The 23,632-nt window shown below is 32.8% G+C and overlaps 1 protein-coding gene across 4 annotated transcripts in view; it reads left to right on the top strand.

The window, feature by feature from the left end:
• The window catches only part of LOC127735951 (scavenger receptor cysteine-rich domain superfamily protein-like), a 133,625-nt gene extending 118,993 nt beyond the window's left edge, over nucleotides 1-14,632 (top strand). Inside the window, exons 10-14 of one of the 4 annotated variants that reach the window (XM_052246409.1) lie at nucleotides 7,147-7,467; nucleotides 8,283-8,597; nucleotides 10,719-11,036; nucleotides 12,670-12,771; nucleotides 12,892-14,632. In XM_052246409.1, coding sequence (XP_052102369.1) covers nucleotides 7,147-7,467; nucleotides 8,283-8,597; nucleotides 10,719-11,036; nucleotides 12,670-12,771; nucleotides 12,892-14,072 — 2,237 coding nt within the window. In that variant the 3' untranslated portion in view covers nucleotides 14,073-14,632. Of the gene's footprint in view, nucleotides 1-7,146; nucleotides 7,468-8,282; nucleotides 8,598-10,718; nucleotides 11,037-12,669 lie in introns of all 4 variants that reach the window. The other 3 variants (XM_052246408.1, XM_052246407.1, XM_052246405.1) reach the window with 3 other exon arrangements.
• Nucleotides 14,633-23,632: the final 9,000 nt, after the last annotated feature.

The following is a 23,632-nucleotide window of genomic DNA, read 5'->3' as shown; positions in this document are numbered from 1 at the left end:
TACATATGCATTTCAGAGAACAAATTTTTAATCTAAATAAATTAAAGAATTTATACTCACTGTACTTCTTATACCCGTTGCTACAGCTACTGCCGAAGTGTCGTTTATTTGTTTGCGTTGGGTAAAAATTGACTTGCGCATAACTATGCACCAGAAGAGACTATCCGTATTAGGGTTGATGCATATTCATCGAGAAAACCAATTAAAACTTGACTAAATTCTTTCATACATACAAATATTTTGTTTGGAAGTTTGGCTATAGAAAACTTATTAAACGACAAAGCACTTCCTAATTTTTACGGTGATGGTGTTTAAAAGCCCTTGAATTTAGATACGATTCCGGTAAAATATCGATCCTGTATATACATTTATAATAAAAGGTTACCCCATTCAACACTGTAATTATATCCCTGAATATTGTTTTTCATCGGTATAAATATTGATTTTGTTATCAATTAATTAAAACCCAACTAAATTTTATTGTTATACACATACATGTACTTCTTTTAAACTGAGTTTTACTGTGCGTATTGCTATGTATTTCTTTATTCTACATTGGCTAGAGGTATAAGGGGAGGGTTGTGATCTCACAAAACATGTTTAACCCCGCCGTATTTTTGCGCCTGTCCCAAGTCAGGAGCCTCTGGCCTTTGTTAGTATTGTATGTTTTTTAATTTTACTTCATTTATATGTTTTGGAGTTTAGTATGACGTCTATTTTCACTGAACTAGTACACAATTTTATTGAGGGGCCAGCTGAGGACCACCTCCGGGTGTGGGATTTTCTCGCTGCGTTGACGACCCATTGGTGGCCTTCGGCTGTTATCTGCTCTTTGGTCGGGTTGTTGTCTCTTTGACATTTTCCCCATTTCAATTCTCAATTTTACATGCACATCACGGTCCTAAAATATGCCGATATTGTTGCCATTGCAAAATATCGGTTTTTTTTTTTTTTACTGTTAATCACGTCTTAACTCTAAATCCACTGGATGTTGAATGTGTTCTGATTGATATCTTAGTCTTAGAAATACATTTGTTGTATTAGTTGTTATTGGCTTTGAACTAGCATTCAGTAACTGCGAGTATTCTCAGATATCTACCTTGTGTTTTTGTGGGAGTTTTTTTGTTAGTTTTTTTGGTTGTTCATTGTATCGATCGCATGAGTTTAACCCTTTTCAGCTGATTCTTAAGTTTGCTTTTATGTTGTACTGTTACAGTTACACCACTGTCCCATGTCACGGGAAAAGTTTGGTGGCAGCAATCATGTTTCGGCCGCTACAGTCACTTTTCAGGAGCCTGTAATTCGGTGGTTGCATGCCGTTTGTGCTGTATATCATATTTAAATTTCTATTATTGTCTTGTACGTTTCGGGGTCTTTAAAAGCCTTTTCACTCAAGTTTTCTTTATTATTTTATGGGATCTGAAATACGATATGTGGTGTGGTTTGCCTTCTTATATTACACCAGAACATCTATGAACATTTCCATTCTCAATTTTAGTATGCGGTATTGGTTCTGCTCATTGTTGAATGCCGTACTATGACCAATATAGGTTGTTAACTTCTACTTTACGGGCTGGTGTAGAGTTGTCTCATTAGCAATCATATCACATCTTCAAATTTTTATATAGTCTCTAAATTAAAAAGAGAATGGTAATGGGGAATGTGTAAATCCAGGAAAGTTTTTTATTTTATTTTCTGAAACATAGACGTCATAGTACTTTTATATATCTAGGTCCTGCTATGCATTAAAACTTTCCTAGATGCATCAGTTTGTCTAAACTTATAGCAAATTTTGTGGTGTAAAAACGGCCATATTTAAGTTCTATATGTCTTTGGTCTCTGGTGGCATGAAAGTTGTCTAATTGGAAATCATACTACATTTTCTTATTTTCAAAGTGCTACATTATCAAATCAGTAAAAATACAGAATAAAAGTGACATACCAGTTTGTATCTATTTCAAAGGGAAACGTTGTTCAAAGCAATCCGGTTAAAGGGGCACTAGCTGTCAAATTCATGTATACCGATTTGACTTAAATTCACATATTTGATTTATAACAATGTAAAACATTTATCCAAACTATTAAAAGTCTAAAATAAACAGTTAACAGGGGTTTACTCCTGGTTTGCCCACATTTAATTATACCAATTATCTATTAGTAAAGAAAACAAAAAAGACAAAAGGGTTAATGAGCGTACAATTGTATAGTCTGTTCCAACTTAATAGGTTTATAGTTTATCTGTGTTTTCTATATATTCAGGTATTTTTCATTTTGTAGTTCCACTTTTATTTGTATAGATAAAAAATATATAAATCAAATATTAGTGATATGGTATAAATACATCAATATATGGTAAAGTTTTCTTTAATTGCAAACATAATTTTTGTAACTAATGAATCAAATTTATACATGACTTGCATAAGAAAATAAAATAAAAGCACTTATGGTAAAAATAAGTAATATGGGTCACTATCTGTATAATGATGAAAAGTACAAAATTTTATATATACTATTTCAAAAGTAACAAAACATTTATTTATTAACAAAGTCACAAACATTTTATTTACAAAGTCACTACATGTAAGTCACAAATTACAATATTTCAAAAAGTCATTCAGTTCAATCGAAGAAGATGGGATGCTGCGACAGAGAAGTATATCACGAAGATGTGTCCGTGTTAGTATCTGTATTATAGTAGTTAGAGGCTGGTGTCTATAACTTTGTATCGTCGTCTTTTTGGTGGGCAGGCTCCTCCTGTTGCATACTGGATAATTGTACATTCTGCTAGTGCCTGACTCTTCTTGAGTAACTCGATAATCTTCTAGATGTTGGGGGTGGGCATGGTAGAGTCTCTTCTTAATTTTATTGTGCCAAAATTCCAAGGGGTTGGTGATGTGGGTTCTTCGGTAAAGCAATGGTTCAACAAAAAGCGATATCCTTCAACCCAAGACTCTGTCATATAATCAGTAAATGATGTTGTAGCAGGTATGGTGTCAGCTTCACCAATGTCTTCTAAAGTTGTAAGCCAAACATCATCAACAAGGTAGTGTGGATTGAGAGATAGTACTGCGGCTTGTCGTATAAGTTGAGTGATGTCTTCATTTTCCCTATAGTATGACTTTAGTCCACATTTCTGTGCCAGTCGCCAAATACACAGGGTAAAGTGGAAGAAGCAGCCTTTCACGGTTACCCCTGGGAACACTGTCCCTGTTGCGTTGTTGGTTTCTGTCTCGTAATCAATAAATACTGTTTCTGGTTGAAGTTGTAACTGATTAAGTTCAGCGATGTAAAGTATGTGTCTGAAGAAGCGTGAGTAGTTGATCTCGTCTTTTCCTGACAGTAGAACATACACTAGTGGGAACATAGAACCTATTATAAATTGAAAGAAGAAAGTGCTATAACTGGATGCAGATTACTGCTTGGCTACTGAACAGTTGCATTTATATTTATTTTTTAGAATTCATTGGTTTTTATATATTAAATTTCAGAACAAAGTGTTTTTTTAAATAAAAAAAATAAATAAAGTGAAAAAATAAAAGAAAAATAAACTGTTTCATCATTTTACTTTTTACATTTTTTTCCCCAGAATGTACCAAAAATTAAAATTTTTTTTTTTTAAATATTTGTCAAATTCAATACATTTTTCTGTTAAATTTATAAAATATTTTTGCACATTTTCCTTGATTTAATAGTAGAAATAGATATCTTTTATAATATTTACAGGTAAAATAGAGGTAGAAAATATGACTATAATTCAGAAATAAACTATAATTTTTAAAACAACAAAACACCCTATGTTTTTATAAACCTGCAATTAAATGTGGGCAAACCAGGATGATGGGCATGATAACACGTAGCTTCGTTTCGTGTGTATTTTAGTCTATACACCATCTAATTAACTATCGAGTTGACCTCCAAAGTCATCCGATGACCATATAAGCGATATTAACATAAATAAAGATATAAATAGATTAAGCGAACTCGTGCTATTGGATTTTTCTAGGTCTGTTTAATTTCATATTATAGATTTAAAATATATGTTTATCATCGTTTTTACCTGTATAAGAATGATTTTTTGTGGATCGGATCAGTCAATCAAATGATTTACTTTTGTTTCACTCTTAATGTTGACATTCTTTTCCTTTAAATAACTTTACAAATACAATTCACGTGTTATCTATCTCAAGCTAAGGGGTTAAATTGAAGTTCACATGAATACGGATTCAATGAGGTCGAATTATTCACTTGCAAGTGAATAATTCATCATGAATGTTTCTTAGCTTATTTTGACAAAATTGAACCATACTGACGGCTAAAAGCGAATTATCATTTCACTATTTCACTTTCATTAATGATTGAACAAAAAAAAATCATATATTAGATTTTTTATATATCTCGTAGCCAATGCCCCTTTAAGGTTCATGTGGACCCTTTGGCTAAAATGATTGCGTTTTCACTTCAAAATTTACTCTGAGTACAGACAAACCTGTGCATCTGGAAGAGTTTTAAGGCATAGCATGCCCTAGATAAATAAAATTCAAATGCATTGTATGTTTTAGAAAATTTAAAACTTAACTGGATTTTGCAGTGCACTTTTTTCGTCCCTGCAGAAGATGATAAAATCAACAAACAATCGAGTTTCACTTGATATGGTCCACTCAGGTATACAGTTTAAATCACCAATTATTGTCACGTATCTAGTGTCCATTTCAATCAAAACAGTTCACTTCAATTATTACCTGTGGGGAAGCTCTCAAACCTCTTTCCCAACTTAGTTTATTTTGGCACCTTCTGGAGGAATGAAAAAAAGTGCACTGCAAAATCCTGTTAATTTTTTAATTTTCTAAAACATGGAATATAATTATTTGAATTTTATTTATCTAGGGCATGCTATGCCTTAAAATTTTTCCAGATATACAGGTTTGTCTGTACTCAGAGTAAATTTTGAGGTGAAAATGCAGCCATTTAGCCAATGGGTCCACATGAACCTTAAATGTTTTATCAGGGTGGAAACAACCCCCAAAATGAGGGATATCCCTTAAACAAGGGACTGTCCCCCAGACAAGGGGTCATTTTGCTGTTGTATAAAAGAAAAGAGAAAAACTTTGCTTTTTTAAACTTAAAAGGGGAAACATTCATTATATTTGGAACAACTTTTCTAAAAGAGGGATACCGGTGACTTATTTTTTAATAATAAAGAAGATATGCTCTTTGGTCGGGTTGTTGTCTCTTTGACATATTCCCCATTTCCATTCTCAATTTTATAAGTCAATGGATATTACAAAATTCTTGGACATGTTTTGACAATATAATTCAAGATAGATGTATAGTTCTTTTTGAAAAGTTTCTTCAAATAATATAAATATGTGCCCTTTTGTATTAAGACGTGGTTTTAACAAAAAAAAAACACCATTATTTATCACTTGAAATATACCCCTCACAAAAGGGATAGTCATTACACTGAGGGGTTACTCCTCATTTGAGGGATCGTTCCCAATCTGTTAATTGTATTTAAGGATGTTTTTTTATCCTCTTGTTTTTGAATTTTTGCCAGATTTTCGGAATCCTCTGGTTTTATCAATGTAGTGCCCTTAAAACATTTTGCCCGCAAACCCTTACTTTTCTTTTTATAATTTTATTACATATAGTTTAAAAAGCCATATTTGAAAATCTTATACAATCCTTGTAATTTTTTCAAAGTTTTGGAAGAAAAAAGTGCCAATGTTAAATGTATGAAAAATCTAGAAAGAATCATTTCCCGCCAAATTTTCAATGGCTTATATCTCGAAAACAAGCACACGGACCCTTAAATTTTTTTCTGCTTTTTTAATTCTATTTTTTATATACTGTCAATTTAAAACAGTCTTTTAAAAGGTTTGTTATTTTGAAACAGAGGAGCAAACATCCTAAATAAAAACATGTGGATTCGATGAAAATAAAGCAAAGATTTTTACAAACTCACAGACATGATTACAGAGATTTTTGTTATAAAATTTTAAATATAGATTTCTCATTTTTTGGTCCTTCAGTGTATATAAAGTGCGAATTCAGTTTGTTCATTTTCACTGTCGTATGCGAGTATGTCTATTGTAGAATAAAGGATGACGGGAAAAACTGCCTTTGTTTACTTTTTGAAAATACGAAATAATTGATTTGAATGTATGTTTAAACACAATTTCATTAGAATATAACTTTTTAAAGTATAATAAGAAGGTTAACGTCCAAAAAACTGTAATTAAAGCAGCTGAATCCATAATATTGTTTACTGAATGCGATTTATTTTAACTATAAATGCGATGCATTATCACTGTAAGTGCAATAATTTCTGATGTGGAATTTTTGGAGGTGCGATGAATTTTCATTGTTGTTTTATATGATAATTCGACATGCAACAACTGAAAATCGTCTGTAAATGACTTTAATATTGATGATATTTACAATTTGAAAAGCAATCTAGTCGTAGATGCTTACTTGAATATACACGGGTATAACCAACGTATGGTAAATTCCTGACATTGTGCGTTGTATACCGTTCGTCGATATTTTTTCTGTACGTTCGTTGTATGTTTTCGTCATAGTTCTGTACCGTTCGTAAGAAAAACATCGAGAACATAATTAGCTGTTTATATTGAAATGCCTATCTTGTATTTATACCCCCGCTTTAAAATAGTGAGAGTATACTGTTTTACCTCTGACCGTCCATCCGTCAGTCCGTCCGTCCGTCCCATGAATATTTTTCGTCGAATCTTTCTCAGGAACTACAATTCAAGGATTTCTGAAATTTGGTTTCAGGATTTATATAAGTCGCATTTTGTGTAAGAGCCAAACATCTATGCTCTAATTGTAGTATAACCAAGTTTGAGTTACACCGAGTGTTTGTTTCGCGATGTTTACAATTGATTCACAGACCTGTCTATTTAAAAAGTCACAGGGTGTTGGTGTATAAGTGTCAATGATAACCCTTATGATTTAGGTCAGCGACAAAATCTAACAGGTTTTATTAAAGAAAAAAAAAAGAAATTGTGGAAGAAAGCAGATATTTTGACAAAAAGATCTGTAAGGGTAAGTTACTTTTGTAGACATACAGTGTCTGAAAATATATTCCCAATTAACTGTATTTGAAAACTGTATTTACATTTTTTTCAGCAATAAGTTTCCAGATAACTGGACCAGGAAAAGGATTTATATCTTTAGATTTTGCTGGCTACAGTGGTCTTATCTGCTCTGAAGGATTTGACAATGATGATGCCACTGTTGTCTGTAGACAGAAAATGTTTGCCTCTGGTATTGCTTATAAGCATTACACAGGCACTTCACAGTTTACCTATGCTCCAAGGTTGCTTAGCAACATAAATTGTAATGGGACTGAGGCTTATTTACACCAATGTTACAATCTGAACTGGGGAAAGATTGGTTACTGTTCTACAGAAACTGCTGCAGGAGTCATGTGTTCTACAAATAGTTCTGGTATGATGAAATAAGCCAAATATTCCTTACTTATAAAATAGCTTTAAGATTATTCTTCATGTGAGCATGCTTTTGATGTATGATGAACTATCATGAACTATCTGTTTATTAAATATTATAGGGGAGGTATGATCAGTGAGCAATAGCTAACGGTACATTTTCTGGAATAGCTGTTTGATTAAAAAGCTTCCATGCTTACTGATAATTTTGTATAATCAGCATGTATAAAAATAAGGAGATGTGGTATGATTGCCAATGAGACAACTATCCACCAAAGTTCAAATAAAGTGGATATATAACCTAAATTTAAATTTAAAGAAATAGAAAAAATGTAATAATAAAAACTATTAATAGAAAGCTCTCTCACAAGCAAAAAACCCATAAATGTAGAATATAAGGGCAAACACTACAAGGACGGGGACACATTCTACAGCATCCTAGTTTGTTTGTTGTCACTAGTTCATTGGTTGAAGTTTAATTATGATTTTTAATTTGGATCCATTTCAACAATGAAACATATATATTTTATTATAATATAGTGAATGTGATGTACTGAAAAAAGGTATTTTCTTTGTTTTCTAATACCACAATGATCATATTAGATGCATACAAAATTGTCAAATGGGTGCGACCAATTTTGCATATTAAAGTTCTTAATTGTGACATGCAATATGTAGCTAGATTCCACAAGATTTGAATCCTTCCTTCTATTAAAATCCTTGATCACATTTATTAGGTACCAATACATACATTAATTTGTTGACATATGATTTATGTACAGAAAAGCTTTTGAAATGAAAGCTGTTTTATTTCAGCTTCTTTGGATTTAAAGGTACGATTGGTTAATGGCTTTTTTAACATGGAAGGGAGAGTTGAAATAATGATTCTAAGAAATTGGGGAACAATATGCACTAACTCATTAACACAGGCTGAAGCACAGGTGATATGTAACGTGGCTGACTTCAATAACACAATAGGAATTATCAGAGATTATGGAAATGGAGAGTTATCTCCCTTAATACAGTATATGAAATGCTCTGGGTCTGCTAAAACTATAACTGATTGTGCTATAGAACTTTCACCACCAAATACAATGTGTAATGCCCTAGGAGTACTGTGTAGAACTGCACGTAAGTTTTACAAGTCTTAAATTTAAATGAAATTCTTCAGGTTAATAGTCATTTATAACTTCCATAAATGTTAAATGTTTTTCTTTTTCATATTTATGTTAAATATGATCTACCGTGGCCTTAATTATACCCCCACTCTAAGGATGGAGGCTATATTGTAATCACTTTGTCCATCTGTCCATTTGTCCAACAAATATTTTTATCACACTTTTCTCAGACACCACTTAACAGAAAGATTTCATATTGGTTAGCAGCTTTAAAACAGAAATAAGTTGTAACATGTGAGCAATTTTAAGAGCTGACAGATACCCACTTCCTGTTAGCAGATTCTTTGATTTTTCAATATAAAAAAAGGAGGATGTGGTCTGATTACCAATTAGACAACTCTCCACCAGAGACCAAATGATGTAGAAGTTAGCAACTACATGCAAAAAGGTCATCTTATGGACTTCAACAATGAACACCTTGTCCACCCTTTCATTCTGTTTGTCCATCTGTCTGTCAAACAAATATTTCAGTCACACATTTCTACAGTTCTACAAAACAGAATGACTTCATATTTAGTAAGCAGCTTGCTTGTCAGAACTTCCAGATACCTACTTTCTGTTTTCTGATACTTATAATTACGAGTGGGTTTATGCTTTAGCTTAGCACAACAACATGTGCATTTTTCTTAATTATAAAGATGTGTCGGTTCAAAGGTGTTTAATTTAAGGATGTTCGCTCCTCTGTTTCAAAAATAACATTCTTTTTAAAAGACTGTTATAAATTGATAGTATATAGATATAGAAACTTAAAAAGCAGAAAAAAATTTAGGGTCCATGTGCTCGTTTTCGAGATGTAAGCCATTGAAAATTTGGCGGGAAATGATTATCTCTAGACTTTTCATACATTTAACATTGTCATCTTTTTTCTTTTAAAAACTATAAAAAAATAACAAGGATTTTATAGGGTTTTAAAATATGGCTTTTTAAACTATATGTAATAAAATCATAAACAGAAAAACAGGGGTGAGCGGGCAAAAATTTTTAATGGCACTACATGGATAAAACCAGAGGATTCAGAATATCTGGCAAAAATTCAAAAACAAGAGGAGCGAACATCCTGAAGATAACATTACTACTTTCATCCTATTTACATGCATTGAAGGACAGTTTTAATTCAGTTTTTGTTCATTTATTGGTAATTACAGTTCAAAAATGATCTATTTCAATCAGTGCAGATGACTCTTTCATTGTCATTTTTCAGTGGGTCCAAGGATTTATATAGTGAACTATATAAATCCTTGGTGGGTCATATATTTTATTAAATTTTTATATACTTATATAAAATCCTTCATCAACTCATCTGGTGACATTATTATTATGCTTGAATGCTGTTGGTTATAATATGTTTCACATTCAGGTCTATATTGTTGATACAAACATCCAAAATGGTGGTATATCAGAATAATAGTTTGTAACTACGTTTGTATTTATATAGTTCATGACCTATTATTTGCACATTGTCAGATAGTTTTTAAATAGTTGTTGTTAATGTCAACAAGCATAACATTTTTGCATATAGTCTTGTAGAAAGAGAGCATCAATCTGTGTCTAATATGTTTGAAGGAAGATTCTTGTAAGCATGACTTTAATTTTTGTCTTTAATTTGCCTAAACAACAGCAGCCGGTTGTACGAACGTGACATTAGCCTAATTGGTCATTAAGTCTTCATTAAGCCTTTATGATGCATTAGGCTAATGAAGACTTAATGACTCATCAGACTAATGACACGTTCGTACAACCGGCTGCAGTTCAATATTTGTGTTATGTTTCATGATGTGTATTGTTCAATTAGTTCCAACACCCCTAACAAAAACTTATAGCTTATATTTAGGAGTATTCATTAGAGGAGGATTAAGGGGAGGGGCTACATATATGGTTGATGCATAGACTTTTGACAAGTCCTACTCCTAACATTGCCTTGTTGGTGTCCCCCTTTTTTTCTTCAAAATTCTGGATCTGCATCTGTCTGTTCATTATACTTTCAATGTCTGAAGTAGCACCCCAGTAAGTATTTATTCTACAGCAGTTATTATTATATCTTCATTTCAAAATTTGATAGGTAAATTTATTTTAGCTCCAGATGAAGTTAAAGTAAGATTGTCTGGTGGAAGAAACTCTTTGGAAGGTAGAGTTGAAGTTGATGTATATGGAATATGGGGCACTATATGCTCAAGTTCTGTCACACAGACTGAGGCTAAAATTGTCTGTCTTATGATTGGCTTCCCTGATGGGACAACAGGATCTGTAGCATCATATGGTAATGGAAGTCTGGAGCCGCAGCTTTCCAGTATAAAATGCTCTGGATCAGAGATTACGTTGGTAGATTGCAATTTGGAAGTAGCCTTGCCTTACACTGCATGTAATGCTCTGGGTGTCATTTGTCATATTCCAGGTATGATTCTGATCTTTTTCATTTTTATCCCCGCGACGGTGGCCCTACAGCGGGGGCATTAAGTGTTACCCTTGACCGTTTGTCCTTCCGTATTTCTGTCTTTCCATCTTTCCGTCCTTCCATTTTTCCGTCTGTCTGTCCCATTTTTGTTTGTTTGAAGCTTGAGGAGGGCATTTGAGTCCTCAGACACATTCTTCTTTTATTTGCATTTCTAATATATAAAAATACGAAGATGTGGTATGATTGCCAATGAGACAATAAGAACTTTAAAAAAATACTTTTAAAATTTATCTACAGGCTTGTTTGATGATATTTCATTATTCTTCTAGTTGAGTTATGGATGTAAAAATATCACGAAACTTAGAAATTAGCATTTTTTTTATTACCGTTTAACTTTTCATATCATTAAAACAAGAAAATGTTCATATCAATATTTTTTTTTATTTATAAACAAAATCCTGTTGACCAATTTAATTATAAGAAATCACCATTTCAAGTCAGAAATGCTTTTTTTCACAATTTTAACATTCTACAAAATTATAGATTTATTTCTTAATTTTTTTAATTGATTGTATCTTCTGATGCATAAATGCTGTAGATATATTCAGATGAAGTTCAAAAAGTTCTAAATCCATACAAAATTTCAAAACCTACCAAATACAATCAATTATAAAATTGAGCATGGAAATGGGGAATATGTCAAAGAGACAACAACCCGACCAAAGAGCAGACAACAGCCAAAGGCCATGTATACTTTGCCTTAATGCTTATTATTATATGGTCCTGTCATGGTTTCCTTTTGAAAAAGCAATTTTATTTTCTGTTTTTTTTTTCAATTTAACTGTATTCAAGATGAAATATTTTTTTACAAATATATACCAATGGTTAGTTATGGGTGAAAGATGACGTGGATATCTTCCAATACTATACAGTCTTCAAGTCATGTGTAAGCTAGATAAATAATTCATGGAAAATCAAACTGTAACATTTTGTAGTTTTCTTTGTTATATTTTAAAACATAATTAACACACACAGTGACACCCTGATTGATGACTAATAAAGAACACTGGCAATTCTTTAATATTTTATGGCATAAGATTATAGTTTGCATTCAGATATATCAAATGATTAACATAGAGTATGTCAACTTATATCAATACATATATGTTCACATCCTTATTGGAATAGGAAGAGGGTGCATCAAAATGGGAATCAAACACAATAAAAAAAATTTCAAAACGATGTTGCGATATAGAGTAAATTATTAGTTGTTTGGTGTTGGTAAAGGTCACTACAAATGTACTAAACAGGGTTTTTGTGTTGTTTTTGAAAGACTCCAGGAACGAAAAACATGGGAGATAACTCAGGTCAGGTGATGGTCCTATAGTGTTAACACATTTTATTAAAGAATTTGTTATGTATACAACTACAAGAATAAACAAATGGGAAGTAATACAAGTAATTCTTATATAAATACATTTTAGTTTATGGTTCAAAAACAATTGTCAAATTGTTGTTTAAGATAAAAATCTTTAGACTAACTTTAGTATTGCCATCTTCTGTTATTTCTGCTTGTATTGGTTTGGGAAATGTACCAGTTCTTATAACACCAACATATTCTTTTTTTTTACAGTTACTAAAACTACCAGTGTAGTAAGTAGTCCAAAACCAGAAGGTTTAAGTTCAACAGCTGACATTTCAACTGTAAGTTCAACTCTCTCTCTTGAACCAGAAGGTTTAAGTTCAACAACTGACATTTCAACAATAAGTTCAACTCTTTCTACTGAAACAGAAGGGTTAAGTTCAACAACTGACATTTCAACAGTAAGTTCTACTTTTACTCTTGAACCAGAAGGTTTAAGTTCAACAACTGACATTTCCACAATAAGTTCAACTCTTACTACTGAACCAGAAGGTTTAAGTTCAACAACTGACATTTCAACAATAAGTTCAACTCTTACTACTGAATCAGAAGGTTTAAGTGCAACAACTGATATTTCAACAGTTAGTTCAACTCCTACTCCTGAACCAGAAGGTTTCAGTTCAACAACTGACATTTCAAAAGAAAGTTCAGCTCTTACTCCTGAATTTGAAAGTTTATATTCAACAACTGACATTTCAACAGGAAGTTCTACTGTTATAACTGGTACTCAATCGAAGGAAAATGAGAACATTACATGGGTATGGATAGTAGTGACAGTGTTGTTCGTAGCTGTGGTCATTCTAATAATTGTCCTAATTAAATGCAGACAAGGTTTCACAAAAGGGAAATGGCAAAGAAATTCATTTAGTCAACATTCATTCAGCAATGCTAATATTATCAGACAGTTAAGTGATGGATCAGTCCATGCTGAAAATCCCTTGTCATTACTAGAAATACAGGGCGGGGCATCTCGGGAAAATCAGGATCTGAGAGCAAGTGTTATATCAAATCCAAGATATGCCAGCATAGACAATAACATAAAACCTGTTAGGCATGGAATTGACAATGATGGGTATATGGTACCAGTTTCAAAAGAGAATCAAAATCAGCCAGAAAAAAGGCATGCAAATAATAAAAAGAATGAAATAAATGGAATAAATGGAAATAAAAGTCAAAACTGTGATAGATGTTATACAGCTGATAGAAATGATTATTTAACTGTTGTTTCTGAAAGATCCCAGAGGGAAAATATGGGACATATCTCCGGAACTGTAATGGACAAAAAACATGTTTGTCCTGGTTGTATAATAAAAGGAGATGCAAGTTTTAATGATTCTATAAGAACATATGTATCTTTAGTTGACTCACAAATTCAAAGGAGAAAAAGAGATGGAGACCAATCAACAAACACTGCAAGTCCTGCAATAAATGGTGTTGTTTCAGTTGACATTCACCAACCAAATGGACACACAATGGAGAATAGCGAATATTTGACAGTGGTCCCAGATGATAGTGCTATCAAAAGAAGGGATTTGAGAGATTCAATCAAATCAACTTTATCCCATCAAGAGGAAATTGATTTTCAAATGCCAGAAATGACAACAGAATTATGAATTATTGATTTTCCACATTGTCACTTTTGTGTCAGTTTCATTTACATAAATAGTATTATATTATATAGTTTTATCAGAGACTGTATTATATGTCTCTGGTTTTATAATTTAGAAGATAGAAACTCATCATATGCAGACATCAAAGATATGAAATTAATGGCAATGTTACAGCAATCCAACAACAAATGATAAGTGAAAAACAGGAAAACTCCAACAATGAACTGAAAAAGTACACAAGAAAATTATTGAACAGATAGTGTTTTTGTACTTTTGTCAGGAACATGAATCAAAATAAATGATAGCTTTTAGATATAATGCACTGATTATATAAACAAATGCACTAAATTCTAGCAAACAATAATAATTGAATGGAAAATTTGATAATGGATGAATTTTTTGAAACCACAATCAGGAGTATGCTTATGTCCTACATAATACACAGACTGAGCTGCAAAGAATATATACATCAACACACATTCTAAATTACTTCATGTGCTGTGTATTTTAACTTGCATTATGTTCTGTACAGTCATGTAACAAAATGCTTATTTTTTATTTCATCAAGCTGTTTGGTATGATGCATTACACAAAAGCCATATAATTGACAAATAATAAGTCCAAACCCCCAAACAGGTAAATATAAAGAAATCATATCAATTCTTATACGAAAAGTTTGAATTTCTTATAAAAACAAGAAGCTTAATTTTGACACTATTAACCCTGATAAGTTTCTATGAACATAAACTTCTCATGTGTCAATATTAATGGAGTATCCCCTAATAAACAGGTACAAGGTGACATTTTTAGCTCACCCAGCAGTAGCTTAAAAGGTCATGTGAGCTTTTGCCATCCCTTCACTTCCGTTGTCTGTCCATCAAATCGATGTAAACTTTTTCAAAGATATTCTCCTCTGCAACCACTGGACCAATTTCAACTAAACTTGGGCTGATCTATCCTTAGGGTACCTAGTATATTTGGTTTTGTTTTTTATTTAGGTCAGTCAACAAACATGGCCACCATGGCTGAAAATAAATCTTAGGGGTAAAAAGATATTTTTTTAGCTTATAACATGTATAATTAAAGCAGATAGAGCAAATCTGACGGGATGAAAATGATCAGCAGGTCAAGGTCTACAAACTGCTTTATTTTCAGAGAGATTAGACAACTCAGTATGGAGTTGTTGCCGCTGAAATGTATAATTTTAGTAAACTTCAAAGTTTTTGTCTTTATATCTCAAAAACTAAAGCACTTAGAGCAATCTGACATGATATAGAATTGACCAGCAGGTCAATGTCTTTCACCGGAGAAATTTTCAGAAAATTCAGACTTATGTTGGAGTTATGTCCCCTGAAATGTCATTTATAGCAGTTATTGCCCTTGGAAGACTAATTTTGCCTCATTTTTAGCTGAAACTGTAATAGATGGATAGAAATTGTCAGATGTAAAAGTGTTTAGCAAAATAGAATCAACAAATAAGTCAAACTGGATAAATTGTCAAATAACCCCTTATAAGAGTTTTTGCCCTTGAAAGACTAATTTTCTCATTTTTGCATGTTTTTTTTGGCAGAAAGTATAAAGGATAGATAGAAATTATGAACAGCAAGTTTTCAGCAAAATAAGATTTACGAATGAGTCAATTAACCAAAATTTTCATTTATCAGGAGTTATTGCCCTTGAAAGATGTTTTTTTTCCATTGTTTCATATATTTTTTTTTGGGCAGAACTCAGTATAGATAGAAAGAAACTGTAAAGAACAAATATTTTGAGCACAATCAGATCTGCAAATAAGTCTACATGGCTGAAATTGTCAACTGACTCCTTTTAGGCCCTTGAAAGATGTTTTTTTTTCTGTTTTAGCTTTTTTCGTTTTTGCTCAAACTAAAATAGATAGTAAGAAACAGTACAAAAGGCAAAACTATTCAGCACAATAAGATCTACAAATCCGCCATCCTGGCTGAAACTTTCAACAGACTCATTATTGAAGTTATGTTCCCTGAATGATGATTTTTATCCAATATTTTTTTTTGCATTTTTGTCAAAAGCTATTGGAGTTAGAAAGAAACTTCAAAAAGCAAAAATGATCAGCAAAATAAGATCTGCAAGCAAGTCAACATGGCCAAATTATCACACTAGTAATACTATTTACTGCCTTTAAACTGAAAAAAAAAAAAAATATTAAATGGCACGTTTTTACCAGGTGAGCGATTCAGGCTCTTGGGAGCCTCTTGTTAATTCTTCCCAGACTTCAGCACTAAAATAGATAAAAGGTAGTATCTGTTATATTATTATCTTGAATTAAATACTGCCTCCCAGGTAACAGTTGTTTCCAATTTACCTGCTGCAAAACCCAAAGCACACATAAGTAATAATCTTGAATTCAAAACAACCTCCAATTGAGCAGTTGTTTCCAATTTATCTGTTGCAAAACCAAAAAAAAAAATGTTTAATCTTGAATTTTATACAGCCTCCCACCAGAGACATATAGACACATAATACAATTGTATTATATGTCTCTGCTCCCACGTAGCAGTTGTTTCTATTAATACAATTATCTGTTACAAAACCCAAAACACACATAAATTATAATCTTGAACTTAATACAGGCTCTCACTTGGCAGTTGTTTCCAATTAATATGTAGCAAAAACAAACATAATAATAATGAACTTTACAGCCCCCACTTAGCAGTTTTTTTCAATTTATATGTTTCAAAACCCTAACCACACATCTCATAATCTTGAACTTGATCAAGCCTTCCGCTTAGCACGTATTTAAAATTGATCTGTTTCAAAACCCAAAGCACATACTAGTATAAGTAATAATCTAGAACTATATACAGCTTCTACTTAGCAGTTGTGTCCAATTTATCTGTTGCAAGACCCAAAGAGATTTAAGTTATAATCTTGAACTAAATACAGCCTTCATGTATTTACCTTAAGCTTGCACGCCCAATTAAATTTACAGCTGATAAGAAAAAGAAAAATTATAGGATTCCCGAGAAAGGTGCGTTATTATTGACATGTGGCGACAAGGCATAGTTCAGTCGACTTTTCATTATTATTTGAACGACTGAAGCAATCTTAAAACAACTTAAGATTAAAATACCACTCGAAATAAACCCGAACTCTTTCACATGGATTTTTATGTAATTCCGGTATGTCAATCGGTTGAGTGCTCATAATGCAAAATGCAACTCTATCGAAAGTTTTGAAAACCAACAGAAAACACCGTTCGATTCTTGTCCAGTGTCAAAGAATTACAATGAAAAATATAGAATATCACAAATAGAAGAGGACAGAATTCCACTTTTCGGGATTTTTATGATGACGTATACACCCCCCACGTAGAAACGAAATGGCTATTGCCTGATCCAGGGACAGTCTATACTAACTAAATTATTAAACTGAGACATATCGTTTTGAAGAACACTGCAGTCGTACAAAGGGGGTTACATATTGAACAAGATGGCGGCCACTCGAAATTTACTAACAAAATACCTTAAAGTTCAAAGATCTATATTCAAAAAACTATCCGTGAAATGTTTTAAAAAACAGCGTTTTGCAATGACAAAATGTATAAAATTTCATAAAAATGTTACTTCATTAAACTTGAACATATAGTTATGAAGAACACTTCGTAAATGTGAAATGATTTGCTATGAAGTCACGTGACATCAGCGACGGCACAGTTCTGTCTGCAAAATTGTATAGACATTGTTATAAGTGACCAGTCCCGTTAGTATAGACTGTCCCTGCCTGATCATGACCATTAAAGGCACTGCCTTTAAAAACGATACAAACAACGTCATGCAGTACTGGACACTGTACAGCTGCCTTCAACAATAAGAAAAACTCGTACCGTATAATAAGTGGGTCAGATATTAGTCCCTTACTGTAGATACAATACATTGCTTGTGAAGTATACATATGTTTTGGAATTTAGTGTGGCGTCCATTTTTGCGGAACTAGCACTTTTTGCTAGTTTGTGTAATAATAGGCTCAGTAAAAGACAAATGATTGCATTTGCATGCCGCATTGCCAACATATATTACCAGTGCTTCAGTAACGCTCGCAACCAAAAGTTTGGAAGGCCAAAAAATATAAATTTTCGGTAGCACAAAAACCAAAAGTTTGGAAGGCGGCCAAAAATACAAATGTTCGATAAGATAAAAACCAAACTGAGGGTCTAAGCAGAACAGCGCTAGCAATCTGATTAAAATTCAAACCGATCGTTACTCGCTTACTCTTCGAATGAGTATAACGAAACCAGAGATCTAAATTTTAACTAGATTGAGCAGAACAGCTAAAACATTCTCACAGCATGTTTTTGTACGAGTATCAACATTAGAATTAAACTGTTTTCAGTAACTATGAGAATTCGTATAGTAAAATTATTTTAATGTGTTTCTTCGCTGAGGTATGGAGATCTTTCGTATTCTGTACAATATGACAAAGTAAACAACTTAAAACATGCTTAACCCCGCAACGGAGCCTGTAATTCAGTGGTTGTCGTTTGTTGCTTTCTATCATATATGTTTTTCGTTCATTGTTTTGTACATAAATCAGACCGTTAGTTTTCTCGTTTTCTTGATGGAATTATTTTACATTTGTCATTTCGGGGCCTTTTATATCTGACTATGCGGTAAGGGTTTTGCTTGTTGTTGAAACCTTACGGTGACCTATAATTGTTAACTTCTATGTCATCTAGTCTCTGTTGGAGATTTGTCTCATTGGCAATCATACCACATCTTCTTGTTTTTGTCGAGTGACATCTGTCGCAGAAAGCTCGACATGGGGATAGTGATCCGGCGGCGTCGTTACTAACTACTTATAAAACCTTAATATTTCAGAAGGTAGAAGACCTGGACAAGGTTAGGTTTTCGTGGTCAAATTCATATCTCAGATACTTTAAGCAATAGGTCTATTATATTTGGTGTATGGAATGATTGTATGGTGTACATGTCCAACTGGCAGTTGTCATCTGACCATGACCTCAATTTCATGGTCCAGTGGTTAAAGTTAAGTTTTTGTGTTTTGGAATGTTTTTCTAATACTATATGCAATAGGTCAACTATATTTGGTGTATGGAAATATTTTACGATGTACATTTCAGTCTGGCAGGTTTTATTTCAACTTGACCTCATTTCCACGGTTCATTGCTCAGTGTTATGTTTTTGTGTTTTGGTCTGTTTTTCTTAAACTATAAGCAATAGGTCAACTATATATTTGGTGTATGGAATGATTGTAAGGTGTATATGTCTGTCTGGCAGGTATCATCTGACCTTGACCTCATGTTCATGGTTCATTGATCAATGTTAAGTTCCCATGGTTTAGTTTGTTTCTTAGAAACTATAAGCAATTAGATCAACTGCATTTGGTGTATGGATGATTGTAAGGCGTACATGTATTTCCGGTTTGGTTTATCTGACCTTGACCTCATTTTCTAGGATCATGTCAGTTTATGTGATACTTGTAGTGAAGCTTTATATTTAGGATTATCAACATAAAATCAATGGTCAGTAAAGCAGGCGAGCCATTTCAACGTGTGCACTCTTGTTATATATGTATAGGACTCAAATCTATGGTGGGTTCCAGATCTATGGCAAATTTCTAATCTATGGTAAATATGACGTCAAAAACGCCAAACAAATCATAAATCTATGGCAGATTTTGATATTCATATATTTGTATGACGTAATTTTTCGGGGAAATGAGTAAATTATAACGTCACAATTAAATAAAGTCCACGCCGCCGCTAACGATGACGGTTTTGTTACATTTTTTTATAGAAGGAACAGAAAAGGCCAGTTTTCAAGGCCCCTAATTCATAAATTAAGGTGGTACATAACACTACAGGGAGCTTACCCTGTAAAAATCAGCTGAACGTTTTAATCACGTTCTATTGTTAAGGAAATATTAAGCTTCTCAAAGATCAAAATTAGTGCTTGTCAAACTGCTATATATCCAATGAAATTTTTCCGATAAAGTGTGTGGTTCAAGTTTTTTTGAATTTTTTATATTTTTGTCAAAGGGTCAAAGTAAGTATTTTGTCAAAATTTTATGAAAATTAAACGAGCCAAATCAATTTTAGTGAAGGTGTTTGGTACCACCTTAAATAGTATTTTAGAATTCAAGTTTACGTTAACGGAAATCCCTGCAAATGAGAAGATGTAATCATCTGATTCGGATGAAAGAAGAATACTAGCGAACAAACCTATCGTCATTCGTAGCAGCAAAATCGCTAGTGCAGGTAATTTCAGGCAAATGAACATGTTTTTGGTGTTTTCTGTGTTTATATTTCGTGTTTGTTTCTGCTCCTTGTTTTCTTGTTCTCTCGTTCCTGGTGTTGCCCTATATGATACGTACTGACTGGTCCTTCATTTGCAGAGAGTCTGCCATATAGATTTGAAAACTAAAAATTCGCCATAGATTAGGAAACCAAAAATTTGCCATAGATTGAATTCAAAAAAATCTGCCATAAATTGGGGAAGGCATGACGTCATATTTACCATAGATTATGAATCTGCCATAGATCTGGAACCCTACATAGATCTGAGTCCTACATATATACCATTGATTTGGACACAAACCTTATGCTGGTTTTTATGTGTTATTGGGTGTATGTCTCGTTTAACCGTATATACTCCACATTTCATGGTTCGACGGAAAGCGTGAACCTTAGACCATTACGTCAATCTATACTGGTCCCAGCTTGTACAGTATAAAAATAATTTCCAATTTTAGGTGTCAGACAAATTTCTTTTTTTTTTCATTTTTTTGGTTGAAAGGTTTCTTTTCAACAAATACACCATCATGACTGAGGGTCTGGATGGGGTTTACAGTATAGATAATAATGGGCAGAAAGTGCAGAATAAAGGCCAAACAATATAAAGAATTGAAAAAATAGGCCACAAAAATAACGAATAGAGAATAAGGGGGTGGTGAAATATATAAAGAATAGAGAATAATGGGCAAAAAATAAAGAATAGAGAAAAATAGCATTGAAAATTAAGAATACAGAAGTGAATAACCCCCATCGAGACCCTATAATGACTTCAGAAGACACAGACCATCTGTTACGTATACACCATAATTGATTAAGTAAAAACAACGACTCAAATAAATTCAATTATTAGTTTAATAAAGAATCTTTATGTTCTATTGATTTGTTTATATGTTCTAACAAACGAGGGGGAATAAATGATATGATTTATTGACATGTCCGCTGAATGGCTCCATGTCGCTCAGTTTGTGGAGCGGATAGTTAGTCTGTTCCTCTTTTAAAGCTCACCTTGTCTAAAGAGAAATGTGTGTTATTGCCAACAGTTGGTGTCCGTCGTCGTCGTCTCTCGTCGTAAACTTTTGGAAAAATCTTCTCTGAAACTACCTAGTCGAATGTTACCCGAAACTTGACATGAATGTTCCTTAGGCCAATCTATAGTTTATAAATTTATATATTATATCCCATTTTGAAGTTATTGCTCGTGAAATGTCTATTAAAGGCAATTTTCACTGTTTTTTATTATCTTGAAAACCATTATAGATACAAGGAATATTTGATAGTAAAATGACCAGCAAAGTAAAATCTACAAATAAGTCAACAAGGCCAAAATCGTCATTTGATCCCTTATAGAAGTAATTGCCCTTGTATGAAGATTTTAAATTCACCAATTCTTATGTCGTTGTGTTTATTGCAGAAACTATAGTGTAAATTGTAAAAAGATCTATAAATAAGTCGACATGTCAGAAGTAGTCAGTCTCCCTTTTATAATCATTGACCTTGAATGGTGATTCTTACCGTTTTTGTGTTTTGGCTATAAATTTGAAAACTAAAATAGAGATATTTAGAACTGAAAAAAAAATCAACTGTTGATTAGAACGTACAACAAATAATTCCACATAGCCAGAAATTTTAGCATTTTTACCTAACTTATCTCTAAAGCCATCATGCAGAAAAAATTTTCAGCAGAAATTATCCAAGTGACAAGATTTTGCCCAACACAGTTTCAATTCAGCACAAATTATATTCTTGTTGCATTTTTATACGACCGCAAAAAAAATTTGTGGTCCGACGTATATTCATAATATTGGTATCACGACGACGACGTCGTCGTCGTCAGCGTCGTCCGAAGACAGTTGGTTTCAGGACAATAAATTTAGTATAAGTAAATAGAAATCTATGAAATTTAAACACAAGGTTTATAACCACAAAAGGAAAGTTGGGATTGATTTTGGGGGTTATGGTCCTAACAGTTTAGGAATAAGGGGCCAAAAAGGGGCCCAAATATGCATTTTTCTTCCAGACAATAACTTGTGGAACGGTGTATGGATCTCTCTGAAATTATACCACAAGTTTCCATACCACAAAGGGATGGTTAGGATTGGCTTTGGGGGGTTATGGCTCAAACAGTTCAGGAATTAGGGGCAAAAAAGGGAGAAAACAAGGGTTTCCTGGTTAATGGACAATAAAGACAATTTAAAAGCAGTGTAAGGGAGGTAATCCAAACACAACGTTTTGATTACCTCCCTTATACTGCTTTTAAATTATGCATAAAGAAATGTTGTATTGTCATAAGATGATTAGCTGTCGATTTATTTTTAGAAGATACTATTAATTTTAGCCATGATTATGTATGTCATTTACTATTTTAAGACTTTTATGCTGTATTTAAATGGGTAATTATGGTTGCAAACTCCATTGGAAATTTGAATTGAGATTATGACCATATCTTGAGGGAAAGAATTTTTTTGGGGGGAAAAAGGGAGGAGGTGAAAAAAAATTTGGGGGGGGGGGGGGGGTTAAAAAGAAATTGTGGGGGGTCAATTTTTTCTCATTTAAGATTTCAGAAATTAAAAAGAAAACTTGGCAAAAAAAAAGTGGGGGGGGGGGGGTCAATACGCAACAGCAAAATGTATTGCACAAAGGCAAAAAATTGAATATAAATTCAAATCATATAACCAATTCTAAGTTCTTTGACTACAGTTATTCTGTGTCAGAAACCTATTATGTATCAAATATTTAATTACAATCCAAATTCAGACCTGTATCAAACGCAAATATTGTGTCCATTTTTGCCCCAACTGTTCAGGGTTGGACCTCTGCGGTCGTATCCAGCTGCGCTCAGCGAAGCAATTTATTATATGTGTGAAACTTATTTATACATGACTGTATGAACAATTTAAAATTCATTGTGTAACGATTTATTGTGTAATGGCAGTTTATGTCAATGTCAAATTGCCCATAAAGGATTCTTATTAAATATCTTAATCATACACAGAAATTGAAATTGAAACCTTTACGAGATCGGCTAGTAAAAGCTAAGCCAGAATTGAGCTAGAATACAATAAGGTATTTATGACTGAAATTTGTAGTCATCCCACATTGGCATATATTAAATATATTAAATTCTTATTGTCGGTATATTCAATTCTTATTGGCGTATATTAAATTCAATTAGTTATTGGCTATATATATATATCTATGATGACTATATTAATTATATATGTAAGTAGATTAACCCCTTCACCGATAGTCAGTTTGCATATCGGCAGATTATTGACAG

Source organism: Mytilus californianus, unplaced genomic scaffold, assembly GCF_021869535.1.
Source record: "Mytilus californianus isolate M0D057914Y unplaced genomic scaffold, xbMytCali1.0.p SCAF_3, whole genome shotgun sequence".
In the NCBI taxonomy this organism is placed as follows: domain Eukaryota; kingdom Metazoa; phylum Mollusca; class Bivalvia; order Mytilida; family Mytilidae; genus Mytilus; species Mytilus californianus.
Note: the sequence above shows the minus strand (reverse complement) of the source record. Positions and strands in the feature narration are given on the sequence as shown.